Genomic DNA, 23,367 nt, shown 5'->3' with positions numbered 1-23,367 from the left:
GTGAGGTACCATTGTTATCGGGAGACTTGGGGGCATGCTGGGCATGTGGCTCCTCTCAGATTCCAGAACTTCTCTGTCATCGAAATGTGAGGAAAAAGTGTTTTTAGGCCAAATTTTGAGGTTTGCAAAGGATTCTGGGTAACAGAACCTGATGAGAGTCCCACAAGTCACCCCTTTCTGAATTTCCCTAGGTGTCTAGTTTTAAAAGCACAGGTTTAGTAGGTTTCCCTAGGTGCCGACTGAGCTAGAGGCCAAAATACACAGCTAGGCACTTTCCAAAAAACATGTCAGATTTCAATGTAAAAATGCGATGTGTCCATGTTGCGTTTCCTATCATGGGCACTAGGCCTACCCACACAAGTGAGATACCATTTTTATCGGGAGACTTGGGGAGCACAGAATAGAAGAACAAGTGTTATTGCCCCTTGTCTTTCTCTACATTTTTCATTCCAAATGTAAAGCAGTGTGCAAGAAAGAAGTCTATTTGAGAAATGCCCTATAATTCACATGCTAGTATGTATGGAGACCCCGGAATTCAGAGATGTGCAAATAACCACTGCTTCTCAACACCTTATCTTGTGCCCATTTTGGAAGTATAAAGGTTTCCTTGATACCTATTTTTGACTCTTTTTATTTCACCAAATGAATTGCTGTATACCAGGTATACAATGAAAACCCATTGCAAGGTGCAGCTCATTTATTGTCTCTGGGTACCTAGGGTTTTTGATGAACCCACAAGCCCTATATATACCGCAACCAGAACAGTCCAGCAGACATAACGACATATTGTTTTAAAAAATTTGCCATAGCAGGAAAAAGTTATAGAAGAAAATACGGACTGAAATGGCTCTTTTTTTAACCTCAATTTCAATGTTATTTTAGCTGTTACTTTCTTTAGGAAAACCTGCAAGGAGCAACACAAATGACCCCTTGCTCAATTCAGAATTGTGTCTACTTTTCAGAAATGTTTAGCTGTCCAGGATCCGGCATTGGCTTCACACCCATTTATGTCACTAACTGGAAGCAGGCTGAAAGCACAAATATAGTAAAAAAGAGGTACGTCCCAGTAAAAAGCCGAAATTGTGTTGAAAAATGTGCTTTTCTGATTCAAGTCTGCCTGTTTCTGAAAGCTGGGAAGACGGTGATTTTAGCACAGTAAACCTTTTGTTGATGCCATTTTCAGAGAAAAACACACATGCTTTCATCTGCAGCCCTTTTTACAATTTTCTGAGAAAAAAAACTAAAATTTCAGGCTATTTTGGCTCATTTCTTGGTCTCCTCCAGGGGAACCCACAAACTCCGGGTAGCTTTAGAATCTCTAGGATGTTGGAAAAAAAGGACACAAATGTGGCGTGGATAGCTTATGTGGACAAAAAGTTATGAAGGCCTAAGCGTGATGTACCCCAAATAGCCAAAAAAGGGCTCACCACTGGGGGAGTGAAAAGGTTCAGAAGCTAAGGGGTTAACACAGTACAATGCATATCCCTGGTAGCTGCAATAAAAGTTGGTAGCAGCATGTTCCAAAGAACAGGTGCAACATCAGCAGAAGCAACACAATCTTCACACATACCCAGAACAAGCTCAGCTTGGACAGCAGTAGTGCAAGCCTCCTTCACACACAGATCAAGTGCAGCTTAGAAAGCAGCAATGCAAGTTCCCTCACACATATATGAGGGGTAACAATAATGAAGTTTTCTTCAAAATAGACCAGAGATAGTGTGGGCATCTGAAGGGCAAAGGGAGGGAAGGGGCACCAATTGGAGTAAATGGTATGGTAAACTAACTGCTGGCAAATCAGGCAAGGTCAGCAACTAGATGTGCTACAAAGAGGATGGGTGCATACAGGATGTCTCAAAGTTAGCTTGTTAATTTTAACGCAGCGGATGTGAAAGGCATCAAGGAGTCGGAGCTGGAGGCAGCTCAGGAGGTGGAGAAAGGAGAGAAGGCGTCCTCGGTACAGCTCTCCGAGTTAATGTACCACTCGAGGACAAAACTTCAGGGGAGGCAGGGAATATCAGTCGAAGTCACGTTGAAAATGGTGCCAACTTTAGGTGAAATTGTGAACTTTGGTTTGGAATTAGTGAAGTTAACATGTAGGCATTTGCTACCCAGTGGAAATGTGCATGCAATACCCTCTTCTTAAGACAAACTCACGGTTACAATGTTCATTGTGGTGTGTAAACTGTCATTCGAATAACAACATTGCTATCACTTTTAATGTTTTAGTCTATGAAAAAGAAAGGTGTATTTGACAGATTTAGATTCTCTAAAGGGTTAGGATGTGATGTGGTGAGGTGATCACCCCCGAATGGAAACCTGGATATTAAAACATTACCGCCCAATAAGTGCTTCTATAGAAAAATACGTTGGGAGAGTAATGATTATATTCCATAAAAAATTAATGAACAATATTGGACAGTTTCAAATGTTTTAGGATGGACAACTGAACCCTTTAAAAAAAGGTCGACAGATTTCTACCTAAACGGTCTGAAATAATAGCTTGTGAAATCAATACACCATGCATCCTTCAAATTATTTTGAAAATGTACATTTGTGTTGCAATTTAAAGGCGCCTCTTTAAACTGTCATAAACTATCCTCCTTAAATGTTTTGATACTATTTTCTGGTGGCATGTGGCATGTTTTCAACTCAACAGCCCTTTATTCTTTTCAAACCAATGTGACAAAATACAACAGTGGTGCTGGAGCTTGGCGTTTCAACAGCTTCAAAGAGCCCCAGTTTCAAATTAACTGAAGTGATAAGAAAATCTAGGACGTCAGGTATTAAATCAATTTATGGATTCTCCTTGAAGATTCTTTTTAATTCACTTCTGTATAATTCATGCCAGGAAAAATTTAACTCAGCATTGTTTTAAACTTTCCTTCCCTATTTTTGCAAGCTATGGAGCCACCTGTAAGAATATGACCTAAGTAAATTATAAAACATAACATTTACCCCATGTAAAACAACATACATCTTTATAGCATGGCGTTTTACCGTGAAAAGATAATATTCTCAGCATAAATGCTGCAGGCTTTTTGTTTTATTCAATGCAAAAGCTTGTGAAGGGGATAGACTTTACTCAAAGTTTGACTATTATTTGAAGGGGGCTACATGTAACACCAAAAATACATCCATAATTCTACAAAACACACAATGAAGGGACCTCAGAATGGATAAGCAGGTATGTGTATTCTACATGTCTTTTCATTAACCAATTTTATTGAGTTTCATCTTAGCATCACATAGACATATGATAACCACTGGGATCTGTGTTACATACCCATTCGATAATTCCATCCTGGGCCCTGTACCTGCGCTGCAAAATATCTGGCCTGGCAGGAGTAATTGGTCCAAAGTACAAATAAATAAACATAGGTCATAACAGTTGAGTTTGCAATTAAAAGGATACAAGAGCAATACTGCTGTCGCCCCCTCAATTGGCCCCTCTTGTATCCTCACTGCTCTATACAGAGATAATGTTATACGCATGTCAACAAACACTACCCCACATCGTTTCAAGTACAAGAAAAGGGGAGAAGGGAGAATGGGGAGACCAGTGGATCATGGTGTCGGTCAGTAACCGGGCACTATCACATTTCAGAAGGGGAGGTCCTATTTGAGTTCCTGTTAACGTTTGTAGCAGACTGTCTCAAATGTTCCAGCAAATGTTCCGCAAATGTCCGGTCCGCAAATGTTCCATAAAATGATCTATTCCATACTTCGATTATCTCAGTCATGTCAGGCAGGGTTGAAACCACAAGTCGTAAACACAGAACTATAGACTTATATTTTTTCCACGTTAGTCTAGTGAAAACATTTGCCAAAATGATAGAGAAAGCCGAATGATTCTCACTATTCCCCGTGCGCATTCACATTGTGATCACTGCTTGAATTATCCAGGTGAGAAGAGAAGAAGGATACAGTAAGTGTCGCTCCATCACCTTCAAACAAAGTGGGCGCAGACTCGACGTGCCCCATTCCCTGCCTGTGTGACCCCTCCCCTGAAAGAGTTTCTCCCATCGTTTGATCCACAGGCAGTGCCGCTCACTGACAATGACTCACTGTACCCGAGGGGCGCACGAGAAGCCGCTCACGCGCACTCTAAGCCACCTTAAATCCACATGCACTATACTTTGGGCCTCGTAAGAGAAGGACGCTGCTAAGAACCTCTATAGGTGCCGGACAACATTCTTTGTCGAATTTGGATTCTGCTACATGTACATATATATTTATGTCAAGAGAGAAGACGGAGAAACGACAGTGAAGTAGTTGTTACAGTGCATGGTCTATAATCTATTCCCAGTACAGAAACAAGCTACTGGTGGCACAGAACATCTCTCTGCTTCTTACTGTAAACAATAAATGCTAATAAATGAAGAAACAAAAAAAACACCCAACAAATAAATGACAACACATTCATTACTTTGTAAAAAAAAAAAAAAAAAATGAATACACAGCACTAGGAATTGAAAATGACGCAGCTAACTACCTAGTGCGTAATGTAGGGCAGTCACAAAAGTTCATCAACTTTGCTCAACCCAAACATAACTGCAGAATGATTTTAAGACCTGTGTATACAAATATTTTCATTCCATATAATCCAAAGGCAATGGTAGTATGCCACTGAAAATGTAAGAATTCATCACGCAGACTCCCTTGTACACAACTCTTTATTCCAATAGTTTCAGTACTTTGGCATACACGGTTGGCGGTTTCTGGTGCATAACATAAATCCATGTACCCCTCTGGATGACGTACAGCACAAATCGCCCTTGCACTGTATATTCCACTGTAACACCCCTTGGGTTCCACAGAAGTCCACTTGTACCATTACTATCTTTCCGGAGGGAGCAACCACAAGCAAGGATTTGTTCCCTTGCAGGCCAGTGCAGTGACTCTCAGCAGCAGCTAGTAAGCACAGAGAACTGCTAAGGACATTCAAATGTTCCATTAGCTTTATTATGCATGTGCCATATTATGGGACGTTTTTACCTCTTACAGCTTCTTTTAGTTGACAAAAACACACTACATATTACAGGAAATGTTAGTTTATTAATCTGATGAATATGTTCCCTTGGTTAAGTCTGATATTGTACTGTACATTTTCCCATTCATTAAGGTCATATTATGACATTAAGTCGTCAATCTTTCAACTAAAGTTCCAAAACGATGCCATAATTCACATTTCTCAACAATGTGTTAACACGTATTCAAAAGAGCAAAAAGTTAAGCTTATAGAATAAACACCTTCTAAAAGTGTAGTCGACGATAATTGGCACTCCAGTTACACCCTGTAATATGAGAATTGAGTTGGACACATCAGACGATCTTGTACATGCCAATCATGTAAGTGAACAATTGAAAAATAATCCTGGCATTCACCTAAGTATTACATCTCACAGAAAAAATAAACAATTTAACATCCTATGGAGGATGTGTTGCTTGCACTTCATTATTCAAATATCATTCGAATGAAATCACATCCTATTTATATTATGAACAGAAGTTATGTCATCCATGCACAGTAATTTCAAAACTTGCAAACCCTTGGCAGAACAGCTGACCTGACTGTTCCAGTTCTCAGCAAAGCCCCTTTGCCAATGACGCAAATATTATCAACAATAAATCATTCTATGTGAACTGTGAACCCCTGAGCATTTGTTACAATCCACTCCCATTAGTATGCTAAATATTCTGTACAGTAGCTCAGTTATTGGAAAGTTACACGAGGGATCCAAAAGCTTAACAGCTAGAGTCCTTATTCAAAATATCTGCCCCTTCTGAGCCAGGCAAACTGTACCAATGATTAGTATGTTTCAAAGGAAACAAGTGTAGACCAGACTGTTATCTAGGGGCTACTATGAACACTATTTTGCTGTTAAAGTCCATTAAGTTGGGCGCTTGCACATTTACAGAATAATGCCAAATGTAAGCTGATTATCTGCTTTGGTCATAAGAGCTGCTGACAACCCCCATCACTGGACTGACTCACTAAAACCATGCTAGTCCGCATACTCTCTTTGTTACAAAACCACTAATAGATGGCAGTACCCACACTGAACTCCAAATGTGTTGTTACGTAAGCGTATATTTCTTTGTTTGCCTCTTCAATAAAAAACCTTAGGGAAGGACCATAAAAGAGAGGACTTTAACAGGCGATGAGTTTCTGTGAATGGAACTGTTACTCGGCACAGTTTTACTTAATCTGTGTTATTACCTTCGTTAATGTAAGTTTATTTACACATTTATGGTTGATCAATATCTGACGAATAGCTATGTGCCAAGAATGGTTTGACACTTTCCACTGTTGGCTTCGCACTGACACCCATCTAATGTCCTGAAGTGCTATCCCTTTTATGACTACCCCTAGCTGGATTGTCAGTAGTATACTTTCTTTGCAGGTGCTGCCTCATGAAACATATGGGACTTGAGGGAGTCCCTCAGTGAAAGGCTGGAGAATCTCATTTATGTAGCACCAGTCTTTGGAGCTCAGCCACGCGCATTGTGAGCCTTCATGTTACAACAAACATGGTTTGGTTGAGTAGGCGCCGTAACTGCTAACCGAATAGATACAGGATACATCCATAGGGGTTGTAGACCTACTTCTGGGTTACAAATAATTACATTTTTCTTCAAGACTGATTACATTAGAAACATTTTTTGTTAGGATTGCTTGCTTTGGGCAATGCCATTCTCACCAGAACTTTCACAAAGATATGCACTTCTGAAATGAACATACAAAATAGCTTCTTAAGATCTGTGGCCCTCACAAGATCTGTGCTAACACATTTCCCTACAGGCAGAAGTGCTGTCCGGAGTGGTGGGTGAATCCTCCCCATTCATTCGACCCTTGTGAACCCCTTCACAAACAGACATTCAGTGTCACCTTGTCAACGTCCAAGAAGAATGACTTTCTTGTAATATTAAAGCCATTCTTAATAATACCACTCTCACCTGCTGTGGTTTATTCATTAAGTCTCTGTCAATATGCACATATATGATATTTCTACAGCACAAACCTAGCCAAAAGTAAGCAGAGAACTCTACATGGTCAAAGACAAGTAAAACGTCAACGAGTAAGAGGATAGGAAGCTAGGCTGAATCTTCCCACACTACTCGTCAATGGATTTTGAAAACAGATGATAAATAAATGGATGATGGATGACATGTTAATGATTAGGCCACCCAAGTGTCTCCTTTCTTGGCAATCATCCTGCCATTCTTGCCCTAAGAAGACCTTGATGAAAAGGGTCATCCCCCAATGCTGGGAAATTAGGTCCTTGACCTACATCACTTTTATCACTTATAATTCAACTTTTATAGATAACCCACTTACAGTAGGCACTGAGTGATTGGGACACCTCTCTCTACCAGTAGCTTGAGCACGTGATTTTCTCACTGCTTGCAGTGCAAGGGTTTTGAATACCTATTGACTATTTCATGAAGTATTTTTCCTAGCTTTTAATGAGGAATGAAATGGAATTTTGACTGGCACTCTCCTTCCTACTTCTCTCAATCTAACTTCTGACCTTTTGAAAATGGCATATGTATGCCTTGGCGGGGGCAGGGTGAGGTAAATTAAGGCAGCCATGAGAAGGAAGCTGAGGACTTTGGGGGAGGGGGCGTAACCTGCAGGACTATGCATTTGGCAGGTGCTGAATTCAGTAACAGTTCAATACGTGGAAGCAGGAAAAGTAGGCATTTCCCAATAGGTAGGTTATTGTGGACGGATTCAGTTTCGTTTAGATCCCAAGTTGATTAACTTCAAATATTCTCTCACTAAATTATCTTGGTATTTTTCTTCATGTGCCATTTACTGGAACCTGCAGGATGCAGACACCAGCAGCAATGCATGTGCGCTACAAGAAAGTACAGAAGGTTACATAGACTGCTTAAATCTGAGCTGGAGGCCAAGTAGGGAGACATACCAATTATTTCTGGCAGGTGATGAATGAAAGTGCTGCATAGTGTTGGCATGTGCCTGCCTCTACTATTTCTTCGTGGCTGCTGAGAATTCTAATACAGCATCATCTACTCAAGAATATCCTAATGCAAGCAACCACCAAGAAGTAGAAAAACAGACATCTGTTCACTGTCTCCTCAAGGTTGAGTGAGAGCTGTGTTGGACCCTGCAGATACACTTGTCAGGCCACAGGAAAGAGTGTTGCTCTGGAGACAACATAAGGAAGTAGTCTACTCAGTTTCTTCTAACTCATCTACTTACTTCTATGAGCTCCTGAACTAGAAACCTCCAGTCCAATCTAAAGAGATTTCCACTAAAAAACAGAAATTTTATAAATATATACATACATCACTAAAAAACCAAAGGTGAAAGGGATGTTATACGTAGGTTCAGATTTTACATGCACAAAGCCACAAAAATACAACAGTTCTAGTTCTACCTATGTCAAGAAACTATAATTCTTGCCCTAAGGTATCTATAACTTGTGCTTTCGCTATGCACTGCTAATTCCTCCACATATCAATCATGACGTCTTCTATGGCAACATTGATAATATCACTGCAACATTTGCAACAAAATTATTGATGAGAAAACTGTCCAAGCTAGGAGCACGAATTATAATTATCTTAGGACACAAGTTATAGTTTCTTGAGATACATATAACTATAACTGTTGTATTTCTACGGTTTCGTGTGTGTAAGATCTGAACCTAACTATAACGTCTCTGTAACCTTTGTCTTTTTTTTTGTGAATTTCTAAGGTTTTTAAAATCTATGGCGGGGAGTCGTCAGCAGGACCGGTCTATGGCCAGGTTCTGCAGCTAACCCCCTGTAAGCATCCAAACCCACGTGTTTTTGGACTCCCCCTTTTTCTCGGCCCTCACTTGAGGAATCACACCAAAACTTTCAAAACATCAGCTGAAGTGATTAACATACTAGTTCTGAAAATGTTGTGAAGATTCATCAAACGGCGCCAAGATTATTAGCAAAACAAAAAAAGCTTCATCTATGGAAACTAGGACCTACCTATAACTGCTTATTGGCAACCACAAGTAGATTATATATATATATATTATTATATATATATATATATATATATATATATATATATATATAACCTAAAAAAAGAAAGGTTAAAGTAACGTTATAGTTAGGTGAAAATTTACATAATACAAAACCACTGAAATCCGCCAACTACTGGTATCTCTATAAATCATGCTCGGGCCCCGCCCGAGCCACAGTTTTGGCATCAATGATAACATGGCAGATGCTGCAGTGGTATTATCAATGATGTCATAGAAGATGTCATGAGTGATGTCATATGGGGGTAATTAGCAGTGCATGGCGATGGCATTCGCTATAGTTACCCGAGGGAATGAGGTATAGTTACCAGAGATAAATATAACTGTTGAATTTCAGTGGCTTTGTACATTTAAACAGTTACGCTGTCACTGAAATTCTCACCTAACTACGTTACATTAACCTTTTGGTTTTTTTTTCCGAGAATTTCTACTTTTTTTTTAGCATAATGTAATATTTTGTTACTGTATGTAAAGCCAGCCCTCGGGCCGGCATGGCTGGAGTTTGGACGCAAGGCATGGCCACAGACAGCTAATCCCATGCTGCGCACAGCCTTCGGGGAGGGGGCTGTGTGTGTGTGTGGTGGAGGGGGGTTGGCCACATCCCCCTCCCCCAGCCACTTTGGGCCCTGGGGACCCCATCCACACTGATGCCTTTTTTTTAATTTAATTTTTTTAATGGGAGGGGGCACGAGGCAACCCTCCAAGAGCCACTTCGGGCACCAGGGTCCCCATCCCCAGGGCACAAACATGTTTGTAATGGCGAGGAGGACATGTGCCGCCTCTCCACAAGTCACATATGACATCAGGGACCCAAACCCCTGGAGCTTTAAGGGAAGTAGAATGCAAAGCCCTCTTCACTGAGTGAATAGTGGCCCTGAAGTACCATTCCCGGGGTCATTACTTAACTATAGGGGAAGGGGCACTAACACCCCTTCCTGAGCCTTAATAAGCCCCAGAGGCCCTATCCTCTTGGGTTGAATGCCATAACAAAGGATCCCCCTCCATGAGCCTTACAAGACGCCTGGGACCTCATCTCCCAGGGCCCATTGCCATAATAAAGAGGAGGGGGGCATGCAAGTCTATTGTAGCCCCGGGGATTCCATCCCCTGAGGCCTCTCAATTATAGGCGCGTACCCTGGAGCCAACCCAGGGCATCAACCAAGCAGCAAGCTTAGGGCTGTGGGGAAGCCCCAGGGACCCTGCAGCTCCAGGCAGCTCCCCACATATTGCGGGAGCCGGCATTGCTCCTGTCTGGCGGGAGCAGCTATTTCTGCATGTTAGTGCCAGGCAAGACCAATCTGTGTTTCCTTGCCCACCGGAGTGCTGGAAGAGAAACATATGGCTGTGGGAGCATTTTTAACTTGCCCACTGAGTGGGAGCAGACTTGCCTTCCATGCCCGCACTCCTGTAAGCGGCGAAGGCATGTTTGCTCCAACCCAGCAGGAGATTTAAAAATCAGCTCCCACCAGGTGGGAGGAACCATATGTTTCCCTACCTGCACTGATGCAGGCAGGGAAACTACCATGTCCTGGGGGTGTGCTGCCCAAGACTCAGTCTGAGTCAGCCCCAGGGGATGGGCTACGCGTCTCCTCCATCTCCTTATTTATTGATACAGACCTCGTGGATGGGGTTCCTGGGACTTTTTTAGGCTTGAGGAGGGGTGCTGCACTGCCCCTTCATTTAAATATCGGCCCCACGGGATGGGGTCCCTGGAGTCTCTTTGAGGCTTGTGAAAGGGGGCCATGTGCTCCTTCCTCCTAAATTATATATGCACCACTCCCCCGGACACTTGCCCACCCTAGGAGCTATTTGTTTATCATGCAGGAGTCTGCACCTTTTTCAGTTTTACCACAGATTCTCCACAAATTTTCAGCAAATTCTTTAAAAAAAGAAAACACTTTTTGGCTCCTGTTGTGGTCCCTCTGGGACTCCCCCACCAGACCAAGTGGGTCAGGGAATCCCAACCCTGACCTCTTATGTCTTTTTGCCACTTTTTTTTCAGGACCCAAGACTGAGTCCTGAGTCCTAAGATGACGGCTGCAATATTTTTATTGTTTTGGTGGCAGACAATCAGATCTCTCCAAAAGATTTGTTGTGTCTGCAGATCCTCCACTGTGTGATATATATCAGAAGTGTTTGAACATTAATTGCTCAAAAACTACAGAATGGATTTACACCAAATTACAAAAAAACATTCTTTCTGAACAAAGGCCTAGCTTTCTGTCAAATGTGGTGTATAGCCATTCATCAATTTGGTCTGTAGTTTTCTAATGTTCCTATGCACAATGTGTTTTGGGACCACCCCTCTTTTCTCATGCCCTCCGTGTGATAGATCCACAAAACACTTTCCATGTGCATACTAGTCAAAAAGAGCAACTTAAAAAAAAAAAGTTTTATGGAGATCTGTCAGACGATGCCAGAGTTATCAGCAACACAAAAAAGGCATTTATATAACTAGGCGGTGGCAAACGTCATTAAGTAACATATATATACACACACACATACATACATACACACAGTTTGTAAATTGAACCAAAATTAATCTGCGAGTTGTTGCACTTTTAATCATTACACTTTATTTTGTTTTATAACAATTTTGCAAATATAGGAATTGCAATTTGCATTCTGTTGTGTCAATTGTGGTACTGTTTTTATCTTTTTTAACAGAGAGCACAGAAAAAGACAAAACAAGTCCCTGGGATTCACAACAGCATGTACCTTCATGGAATGGCCCTGCGCAATTTCTCCAATCAAATATGTGTGTTGAAAAGAGCAGAAGCTTTCTTTAACCTCAACGGATCCTCGCGACGAAAGTGCGACTGTAACAGCCAGGACTTCAATTCACACAAGGTGGGAAGCGGTGATCTTTCCATTCTCAGGTTTGGTGTGGTGTCCACAGAGGGGAAAAGTGACCGAATCTCACCTTTCTCGTGTCATTGGTTAAATCCCAAGCAATTTTGAAAGGACACAGTAGGGGAAATGGAGTATCTTGTAAGGAAAAAAAAGGCCAATATTTCACTCTTAGCGTACATGTATGCACATCACTGTTCTCCGTCCATTCTCTGAGTCACCAACATAGGAAGGTAAAACCGAGCACGCCGAGCTTCACTGAATAAACCAGGCATATTGTCACGAGGACCCTAATGATTATTTACTTTTGTTTATTGCATTTTCATTACTGATCAACAGAGTCTCTAGGCGCATAGATATGACCCTTGTTCACACAGCTATCTCAGACAGTTACTATGCAAGTAGTGAATTTTTGAGTAGCTTCCTCGCGTTTAATAGATGCGTCTCTACTCGCAAGTGCAGAGGGAGTGAGCAGCAGAAAATGCTCGACCTCCCCATTAGTATATTTCAGGTGTACTGTCACTTTCTGTGCCATAGTGCACCCTTAATTATGTGCCAGGACAGTGTGTCTAATTACAAAAACATGCACTGTCCTAAGTGCAAGTGCAATCCTTGACATTTTACGTGTGCTCTTAGGACAAAATAATAGTATAAAATGGGGGGGGGGGGGGGGGGGGTTTAATTTTATCTCTCACCAGAGGCAGGCCAGCCTTGATTTGAAGCGGGGTATGCCAAGGGTGGTGGTTGTGGGGGGCCCCTGGGACCTCCATACCCACCTAAATGGTTCCTTCAGATGGTGCAATCTTTGTGGCACATAAGTAGTGCACCAGTGGAAAGCTACTTTGCCTCTGTGCCCCATCTGTAAAGTAGCATAGGAAAAAAGTCGAGGTTTTCCCTCATTTGCATGCAGCAATATCCCCAGGCAAATGAGGGAATGCCAATTGTGATAATGCCAGTGCTAAAAGTGTGGCACACGATTCTTATTATAGAAGAGCCCGCACATGTATCTAATCCCCCGGGGTACTTTCTGTAATATGCACTTAGACGCTCAGTTGAACCTTATCACAATAATAACTTTGCCACATAATAATGCCTCACATGCATGATGTAAAATATGCTACAAGTGGTGACTAAAAAAATCACAATAATATTCACCTCCTAAAGACGGTGGCAAACGTGTAGTGGAAGTCTGATTTAAGATTAACGTTGTGCAACATCCTAGTAAATGAGAAGATAGTCGCTGCACTTGAATGATGAATTTTCAGTGCACTCACACTTCCCCTAGTCGTACTAGGAAGGCAGACAATCTGCAGGTGTAGGGTTTTAGTGAAGCGTCAAAATGTACATCATTCCTCCCAATTCACTTCTCTGGGAAAACATATTTCAAATGAAGAAATAACTTCCCATTCTCCAACCTTTTTGGACCATTAAGGGTCCAGAGACATTGGGAAAGACTAACAAAGCTCACAAATCTCAATGGCAACCTCACGCTCCTCCCTGATAACTTACATTTTCCCAACCAGTGACAAAACTTACGCGAGGGGGAAATGGGGTCACCTGGTGGATTTTCTACATTTACCGCTTCCATCTACGAGGGTAAATGCTTGCAGACACTGATTGTGTGAATTTGACACTTCCTGTTCGAGATGACCCTATTGGACAACTATGTCAAATTATATTAGAAAAAACTTCTGAACATTGTGCTAAGTGGCATCACACCCATGGCATTCTTTCAGTTACTGGAGTGCAAAGGTCATCCCCAACTGAACAATGTTCCTATGTCCCTAACTGGGAGCCAGGGCAGTGAGAGGAAGGCAGAAAGTGCAACACTAATCCTCCTCTTTACCTTCCCAGCTGAGTGAGGGAGCGCGGTCACCTCTCTAAGCGGACTCGTACTCTCCAAAGGACAATAAAATATTGAAGGTTTCCCACTGTAGTTCTATGAGACACCTCCTTTCTGAATGTAAATTAATACAAGGGGTCCCCAATTTTGCTAATTCTTGAAGAGGTGCATAATGGCATCCATGTTTTCGTTGGACAATACACTTATTCACTAGATGAAACAAAGCTACTAATAATGAAATAATACTAACAGTGTACATTGTGTACATCACAAACTCAACGATTACTTGGTGCTTGAAAAACTGTTAGTATTGCTCAGCGGCAGGGTACTTGAAAAACATCTAATATTGTCCAACTCCTTGGTACTCCTTTTATCAAATGGAAAATGACGAACAGCTGAGCTGCCCCTGCTGGGATTGAAATCCTTAACCCGAAGGTATTTTTGTAGCAAGTACTCAACATACCAAGCTATTTATTTGCTAGCAGTGATCCAGTAAACAGAGTAAAACAAATCTAGAAAGAGCAGTGATGCAGACAGAACCCCCATTTAAAAAGTATGATTATTTTTTTATTGAATTATAGACACGGTTTAACTTCTGGGGTCGAAATCTCTGAAATGGTCAGTCGCCTTGGTTTCAGAAACCATGTTTGTACAAACCAAAGTCAAACGGAGAAGTGGAATACACCTTTTTGTGCGTCTGCGTAGGATGTACCTCAAGAAAGCATTGGGTGTGTACACTTAAAGAGCTGCAAAGGTTATAGAAGACATTTGCCCTGTCCCATTTTAATGGTTCGAGTTATCACGGCATGTAGCGTGCCTGGGAGCCACGACATTGATGGAAGCGGGCCTGTCAAACTGGCTTGGGACCCCTCACCATGGCAACAAGACACAGGCCACAGAGCACCGAACAATAGAACAAAGCCTGGGATAATCTGCCTCATACTGTTACAGATGGTCGCCTTTTTTGGTTACCTCCGAGGTTTATGAATGGACCATAATAGTTCTTTAAATTATTTGACAAATGGCCACTGTAATAAATTAACTCCACCTCAATCTTAACAACAGAAAGAACAGAGACCTGGTATCCCTCATGGAAAATAACACACTTGCACCGTGATCTATGATAGAAACCTAGGAACTGTTTGAAACTCACTCCCGGCTAACCGAAAGTGGTGTGATGCAATAACAATGATGGATATTGTGCAATAAAAATGGAAGCTGACAATACCAATAAGCTCTGGCAAAGCCAATAGGTGAATCTATCAGGCTATTTTGAGAGAGCGTGCAGGTGTCATTAGAAATGCACGCCTGCAAAATAGCCTATGAGCCCACTTTTTTTTTATCTGCCGAACGGAGATGGGTCTGCAAATTAAAAACTAGTGCACCAATGCTTTTTTGAGACAGAGGGGCCAGCAGCAATTTTCTGCTTGTTCGCCTCCCACAAAAAATGGATAAATAAATAAAGAGATTGTGGGGGCAATGGAGGAGCATGTCGACGGACCAAAGGGAAGTGCACAGTGGAGGGAAAAAAAGTCACGAAGGAGAGCAACATGGGTGACGGGAAAGAAGAACAAGAAAGCAATGCGGAGTGACTGGGAGGCAGATAGTTTGGTGGGGGAGAAGCACACAAGAGAGAGCATGCAACGCAAGGGAAACAGCAACACGGAGTACGGTAGGATGGATATTTGGTGGGAGGGGAGAGCACAGGATAGAGGGAGCTAGAAAACATGTACTCTCATGGACTGCTTAATCAAAAAGAAAAACGTAGTTCCCTAAAACTCAGGAGTAGAAGTATATAAGGCAGCCAATCAGAGAGACGGTAAAGAGGTTATGCTCCACGGAAGTGACAAACATAAGATGAGCAAGCTGGCACAATGAGAGTCATTGAATAAGAAGCACGCAAATGAGTGACATACGGCCTAACAATGGTAATCTGTGGGCAGGTTGTAAGCCCCTATAAGTTCTTGGTAAACTCTATAACTTTTTTTGGCAACCAGACAGCTTGTGCTGTTTCTAGGCTCGACCTAAAATTAATAAGAATACAGTATTGTATGAATGTCTGCAGGAAAGGTTCAACAAAAATATCCCCCATCACTAAGTCAGACCAGAGAAGGAAAACTAAACAAGGCCATACGTTGGAGTCATTTCTGCACCTTATGTGCAGCTTCTGCTCTTTCTGTATATGACACTTGAATGTTCATGAGTTTATAAATGGAGCAGTTGGTAGGTGCATAGTGGACGAAAGATTTCTGTAAATACTCAGTGCCTTTATTTATTCAGGATTTATGAAACAAGCCAGGATGTCACAAATTGATCCTTTATTAGTCCAGGGGTTCTAAGTTCTTAACCTGTGGCCCAGGGACTCCCTCCTCCCCCCTGGAGCCCTCGATGCCTGCTCAGGGTGTGCACCACTGTTTAGAAAAGTAAATTGCATTAGCAAATGAATAAAGTACATAAACTTAAAAAGCAAAATTGCAATTGAAAGTTTTGAAATGCTCTGCAAATTATAAAGAATTTGAAATTGGAGTTCGGCTTCTATTTGAGATACACTATTAACTGGACATAATTCCTAATCTCTGTCCTGAGTGGACAGACACCTCATCTGCCCCGATGCTGTGAAGCACAGATTGCTACCAAAGGGTTACGCTATCTTGGGGTCTATGTCACCACAAATCCAGACCTGTTCTATGTTAAGAACCTTTCGCCACCACTCGTGCGACTATAAAAACGATATCCAACACTGGAAGTCCTTACAACTGTCATTACTTGGCAGAGCTGCACTTTCAAAATGATGGCCTCACCTAGCTTCCTCGACGCCCTACATGATACATCCTACCCAGTCCCTGCGACCTACTTCACAGCAATAGAAAGTGTATTCAGAACATTGCTACCGGATGGGGTCCACCTCGAAGAGCACTCAACAAATTGACAAGAGGGTGGTACAATGGAGAGATCGCCATGGCTGACATACAAAAATACTATTGGGTGGCGCAACTCACTGTCGTCAATCATTGAGTTCACCTCCCCTCACAAGAACCAGCATATCATGTGGACAAGCAAGTCATGCAACCAGGAGGACATCTCAGGGCCATTTTCGCAACCCCACAGCACACCACTATCAGTGGGTCCATGGTGGTAATGACAGGACTCTGGTACACAGAGTTTCAAGCCCTTAAATGGAAAAACAAAATAACTTGGACCACTCCTTTATAGGACTCAAACTGGGTAATCTGAGGGCACAACCTGGGTTCGATAAGTGGGACCTTATTGGTCTCCCTAGGGTAGGGGGCCTCTGGTCCCAGGGAGACATCATTCCCTATGTTGACTTGCAATGGGACTACCAACAGGCCCATACTGAGACCTTCTGGTACCTGCAGTTATGACAAGCACTCCGAGCAGCACTTCCTCAGGGAGTGGACCTCCCCGAGTCCTCACCCCTAGAGGACGGGTTGCTTGATGATCGTGTGCCCCATACGGCAATTTCCCTCACATACCGAAAACTGATTAACCACTCCCCAGACATACTTCAACACTTGCGGGACCAATGGGAGCGAGACTGCGAGGGTTTGGAGGATGATTAGTGGCCTGAAGCCCTTATGTCTCTAACATAGGTTGTGATAAAGACTGTGTTCCGCTTAGTACAGCTCAAAACTCTCCACCTGTCTTATTTTGCGTGTACCACTAGGGTGAAATTAGGTAGAAAGACTGAAGCAGGCTGCTTACACAATGTGACCAGGTGGGGACTTTTTTCCCCATCATCTGGAGCTGCCAAGTGATCCAATCCTTTTGAGAGTCGGTGGTCAACTGCATGAATGACCTATGCAGGAGCACTAATGAAGCCTTCGCTAAATGGTCTTTGTTAAATATCTGCGGGGACCCCGATCTAAGCCGTATTGAGTGGACCTGGATGAATTTGGGTGTTCCAGTAGCTAGATACAATATTGCGCAACTATGGGGTGCGGTACATGTACCACAAATGGAGGGCTGGAAACAGGACATGGATTGGTGCATGTTTGCAAAGAGGGTGATATATGAGATGTGGGGATGTCACAAAGTGGACGCAAATCTGGGGCAAATGGAAAGCGTACCAGGGGGGATCTCTGCACTCCACCCATCCCAGCTGGCACTGCTGCATTATTTTCACAAGATCCTAACTCACATGACTTGTTTGTGACGTGGGGGGGCAGGAGGATGGGAATGATGTTTAATGATGTACAATTCATAATTCGGTGTCAGCGTACGATGTGTAATCAACATGCTATTTTATTGCTTGCCTTGAATCTAATAAAAAAAAAAAAATCTTTAAAAAAAACTGAAGGTGTGATACTTTTCTTGTTTCTTTGGAGCAGTGCAAGTACTGCAGACTGACTCTAATACAGGTGATAAGAGGCTTCAAAATAAGCAGTTGTATGCACCAACAATAAGAGAGCATTCATTAGGGGCAAAAAGACAAAGTCTTATGCTGGAATCAAGAATGTCGCTTTATTCTTTTAGAAATAAAACGAAATTTTGAAAGTTTCCATTATAATTTAAATTTAGATTTTCCCATATTCCTTTGTGAATTTAATACAACATTTCATAGTTTGTGTATTTTTTAATGTATACTTTATTTCTGTATTGTTGTGTACTGGGTTGAGGTTCAAATCGTAAAAACTGCTTAGGTGGGAGTCCCCAGCTTCCAGGAGTGATTCTATGGGTGTCCACAGACATCAAAAGATTAAGAACCACTGCTCTAGTCCAACTACTGCAAATTGTGCACTATCGTTCACAGCTTTTGATTTTGGACCACCTGGAGTGTAGTCATTGGGAACTGTTTGAAAACATATTTGGGAGGCCGTAGTATTTATTTACAAAGCAGTAGTACAGGTGCCCTATTGCCTAGGAACTGCACACTGGTACTCCAGACTGTGAACAACCATAGGTTGACTCCGTTAACCACTGTACTAATTAGGATGCCTAAGGCAGCTGAATGTCCAGGATGACAGTCAGATATTTGGCTTTTCTGATGTTACATGGGTATCCAGGGCTGGCAGACCATCCCTAAGTTTCCAGCTCTTGGGCTGCTAAAAAAAAAAAAAAAAACACTTCCTGCTGCAATTCACAAATAACCTCTAGCGAGAGGTTCATCTCTGAAAACATAGACTTTCTGTTAATATGTTTGCCTTGGGTTATGCTCATGGCCTGGATCGTGTCTCTCAGCATTTGTTGAATGATCTTTTTCGATAGATCAGATTCCGTAGGATATCAGGTGCTCTTTGATATTGGGACATATTGTAAGCCAGTGAAAATAGGTCCCCACATACACTGCTTATTTTAGTTTCTTTCCCCGGTCGCATTCTCTAAATTACTTTGCGCACAGCACACAAAATACACCCTTTAAAATGTAAGCTGCACGCAATTCACTTTTATACTGTACATTTTTGCAACCAGAAGGTTACTGTGGAAGCGAAAAGTCAAAATATAGCAATTGCATCTTTTGCTATTATTATGCATTTAGTATCTGCAATTGTGTTTTCCCTCAGAGTATTTAAGATTTAACGTATATTTCTATTAGGGAAGCCCATGTGCAAAGGGTTATATTGAGAAAATACAGGTTTATCTGAATTCTGAAAGCCCTTTATTCTCCTCTGCCTATTTTTGTCACCTTAGGACATCATTAGCAAGTATTACAAAAGGTCGTCTTAAGCTGTAACTACATCATTTGTGAGCATACTCAGATTTCCAAGGTCCTGACCTTAAAGGGTGGAGTGTACAGTAACCCACAATTAAAAAACACGAGCTCAGAGTGACCATCAATTAACACTATTCTACACAACCTCATAGAAAACATTACATCACAAACAGAATGTGTGCTTCTAGCCTGTGGCTCTAGCAAAGTTATCAAAAATACATCATTGTTCATCAACAGGAGGTCATAGATTCTCAGCATAAGTATGCAACTACGGGACAACTTTCTTCCAACCACTTGTCTCACAGGTTACAAGTTCCTGTAATGCCCAGCAGTCTTCCCGCATATTTTCGGGAAGGTGCTTAGAGGTTGCAATATTCTAATATTGAAAAACAATCTCTGAGTTTGTGGGAACGATTACCATAGTGTGTGACCTATGTTGGCAGTTTGAAGCCAGTGTAGTTTTGAGCAAAGACCTTGGACAAGCTGTTGACATTAATCTGAGAAAAAAAGAATGATAGTTCAATTGAAAGGGGTGAATTAAGTTATCTTTCATGAAGGCCTCTGACAAGGCCTCCAAGTGGTGGGTAGACAGACAACAGTGTAACATAAAACTGGTGTCCACCATATCCTAACTTCAGGCTTCAAAGAAGAGAATAAGAAAGCCTTTGGTAAGACTGCTGTTCGCATGAGTTTGCCCTACTAAACACAGGGTAAAGGGGTCTTTCAATTCGTTTAAACCTGCTAGTCACTCAAACTTGACCCAGCTGCAGACATGAAAAGTAGGAAATAACCAGTATCCAGTGCTTTGATTTACAAAACACAACCTGATATGCACATTTATTTGAAGTTGTTTTAAGCTCATTACTGAACATGGTTTTATAGGAATCTCAATGAAAAACTAAAATAACCTTTTTTTTAGAAAACGTTACTGTAAGGTACACTTTCTCATGTAGGGTTTCTTTCTACATTCACAGAGCCTCTTCCATTAATTGATTTATTATTTGCGAGTTATTTAAAATATAGAATTAGTATTGATGTTGTAGCAAACAGAACAGCATGGATGCCACGTGTTCGTGGTTCCAGTGTTCCAACACTGGTTTAGAGGATGCACCAATAGCAGCTTGCCTTGGTGCCACAGTGAAATGATGCCTATAAAGGGAATACTTTGGCTCCACACCCTGCAAAGGAACAGACAATCAGCGGGGACTCTATGCAAAGAATGACCTTGTTCCACTTATTTCCAGGATCTGTAACATAAATCAGATTGCACGCATCCTTCTCTTTTCACCGCGCTCAGTCATGTATTTGATGCCCCGCCTCCTTTGTCCACCTTCATTGCAGGCAGACCCCGGTCCTCCCTGCTGTTCCGGGGAGGACCAATATTGATTTCCATTAAGTTAGGAATGCAAGGACTTACAAAATAGGGTATTTTCCAAATGGCCTGAAAAATAATGGAACTCTAATGACCGTCTCGAAACACGCAAACCAGAGCACTGAAACCAAAAGAGAGAAACTGAAAAAGCTACATTTCTGCTGCCCGTTTTTTTGTTTAATTCTAAAGTAATTTTTGCTTTTCAGAGCAAAGAAAATTAGAGATCAGAAAAAAACTGTAAATACGACCAGTGTCAAAGTGCAGAATGGACCCAGTGATGCGTCCAGCATTACAGCGCGTTTTCTACGAGGAACGGGTTAGGTGTGTTTAAGGGAGGCCCCCAAATAGAACAATGTCATGTATATCCCACAGATTCATGCAGCAGCATCCACTCCATGCTTTGGATCTAGCCTGGTCAATAAGCATTTTGAACGAACACACAAACAAAGAAAGCTGAGATGGGCAAACCAGGGGCTGATATGTCTGGCAGGCCGCAGACACAAATGTCACACGATATGGGACTCAAGCGGCCTACCATCCACACACTGGCCTCCCAATGCTTTTAATCAGCACAGTAGAAAAAACATATCTTATTTTTTTTTTAACTTAATTTGCAAGCATGTGTTGGAAATAATAAAACGCACAGTATATGTCTGCTGGTGCATTTTATTATCCATGCCTGCATATACTGGGAGGTTTATTTTATGCTGCATGGCTTCCCTGCAGAATTGATAGAAAGATGGACCACGCCGCTCCTCTTATACAATCAGAGATGCCCATATGTTGAAGGAAACTGCATTTCATTTGGTGAACCCATGCATCACTGCCCAGAACAAATTAAGATCGTATGTCCCTGAGGGAATCTCACACGGGCTCACACAAAGCTTTATAACCAGATTGCAGCGTTCAGTCCTTGGGCTTTTGCTCAATTTATATTAATTGCAACTGATTAGAGACAAAGCACTCTGGGGTATTTTTCAGCAGTGGGAAAAGCAAGTAAATATTAATATTAAAGGCGCCTATACAGAAAATTACAGTGGAACCTTTCTTCTGAAATCTCTGCGGTTCATATCAGACAAATGACTTATTTACCTGCATATGTTTGTTGTGGCTGTATTTTGGGCTGTCTTTCTTAGAAAGACACACGCAGGCACACATTAGGCAAGCATGTAGTACTGGGGTCCAAATAAAATGTGCAGAGTCACAGAATCATGACGTTGACACAATTGCGTGGTAATGCTGGTGGCAACCTCCTGGGTTTGTGACGATATGTAGTGTGCGCGTGTTTCAGTGAAAGAATAGGTGTGTGAGCTTATGTAAATATGCGTGCATCTAGCGTGGGCATGCTTGCCTATTTAGAAACAAATATCCTGGCCTTCATTTAATAATGACCCACATTAGTCGATGGATATATGTGTCGCTGTATGCAGTTTCAATTTACAGGCCATAATCTAAGCCACAACACTGCGCATAACATTTTATAGAACTGCAGTCATGCGTTTGCAGAAACACTACGCAGTGCTGTGGTAAAACAATGGGGTTCACAAAAATACCAACTGCATTATTACCCAAACTCGCAGACTTCACTATGCGTCCTCATACCGCACAGTGGAAAATAACCTGAATATGAGCCAAACCTCGGTAACATTAGCATTCAAATACGCCCGGCTGCACCCCCGCAAAGCCCGACAGCAAGCATGAGCAGGGGAATCCTCGTAGAAAGAGGACTGACATGTGTACAATGGACATGCACTCTTTGCACCACCACTGCAGTGCACTGAACACATGACCAGAGAGGCCAGGGCTGCAATACAGCACACAACTGGAACGTCATATATTGCAATGAAAGTCAGGCTGACAAGCACTTATCGCCAGGCAAAGAAAAACCACAACAAAAGGGCGTCTGTCACGGTTATATACATTGCAGCACTTGATACCTTTTTCTTCCGATCTCTGGAGCGCTTTCTGTTTTTTTTTTTCTCTTTCAGCTCTTCCTCCGCGGTAATCTCCAAATCCTTGACTTTCTTCAGCTGAGACGCCGCGTGAGCCATAATGCCTTCTAGTTTGGGGCAGCAGGAGAGAAATGTCCCTGGAAAAGGTGGGATCCCGGAGCAGTTTCACGCAGCCAGCAGTTCCAGATGAAGGGCGGCTTGGGCCAAAAACCAGGAAGACATTGGAAAGCGAGCCAGTGAAGGGCAGCTATTAAAACCAGCAGTAGCTGTCCTCGGGTCTCCGCTCACACCTCTGGGCACCTGACGCCGCGCGTGTCCTCTGTGCAGCCATTGTGTGCATGAATGATCTGACACAGGCAGCTGGGGCCGCCGGGGCGCTGCATCCCCTGCCACCAGCTGGGAGCGCCTATGTGCTGGCAGGGAAGGGGGGCGGCTGGAGAGGATGCTCTGATGCAGGCGCGTGTACTGAGCGGCAGCACGCGCGGACGCAGCAGCCTCGCCACTTCAAAAGGACATCCGGAAAAGGGGTGTTCTTCCACTCAAAGAGCTCTGCTGGGCCCCCACACGCGTGCCTTCTCACCCCTGCAACATGGCGCAGCGTTTACTTTAAGGGAACTGCTGATGGAGGCATA

General features: G+C 42.4%; 1 protein-coding gene across 33 annotated transcripts in view; it reads right to left on the bottom strand.

Annotated features, from left to right (window-relative positions):
- The window catches only part of ANK3 (ankyrin 3), a 1,678,649-nt gene that overhangs the window by 842,390 nt on the left and 812,892 nt on the right, over positions 1-23,367 (bottom strand). For 2 of the 33 annotated variants that reach the window (XM_069240926.1, XM_069240930.1), the window contains exon 1: positions 22,721-22,897. The exons of 28 other annotated variants lie outside the window; for them this stretch is intronic. In XM_069240926.1, coding sequence (XP_069097027.1) covers positions 22,721-22,834 — 114 coding nt within the window. In that variant the 5' untranslated portion in view covers positions 22,835-22,897. Of the gene's footprint in view, positions 1-22,720; positions 23,042-23,367 lie in introns of those variants that run through there. 3 more of the 33 variants (XM_069240955.1, XM_069240938.1, XM_069240946.1) reach the window with 3 other exon arrangements.

This window comes from Pleurodeles waltl, chromosome 6 (genome assembly GCF_031143425.1).
Source record: "Pleurodeles waltl isolate 20211129_DDA chromosome 6, aPleWal1.hap1.20221129, whole genome shotgun sequence".
NCBI classification, from domain to species: Eukaryota; Metazoa; Chordata; class Amphibia; order Caudata; family Salamandridae; genus Pleurodeles; species Pleurodeles waltl.
This window is presented reverse-complemented; position numbering and strand designations above follow the sequence as displayed.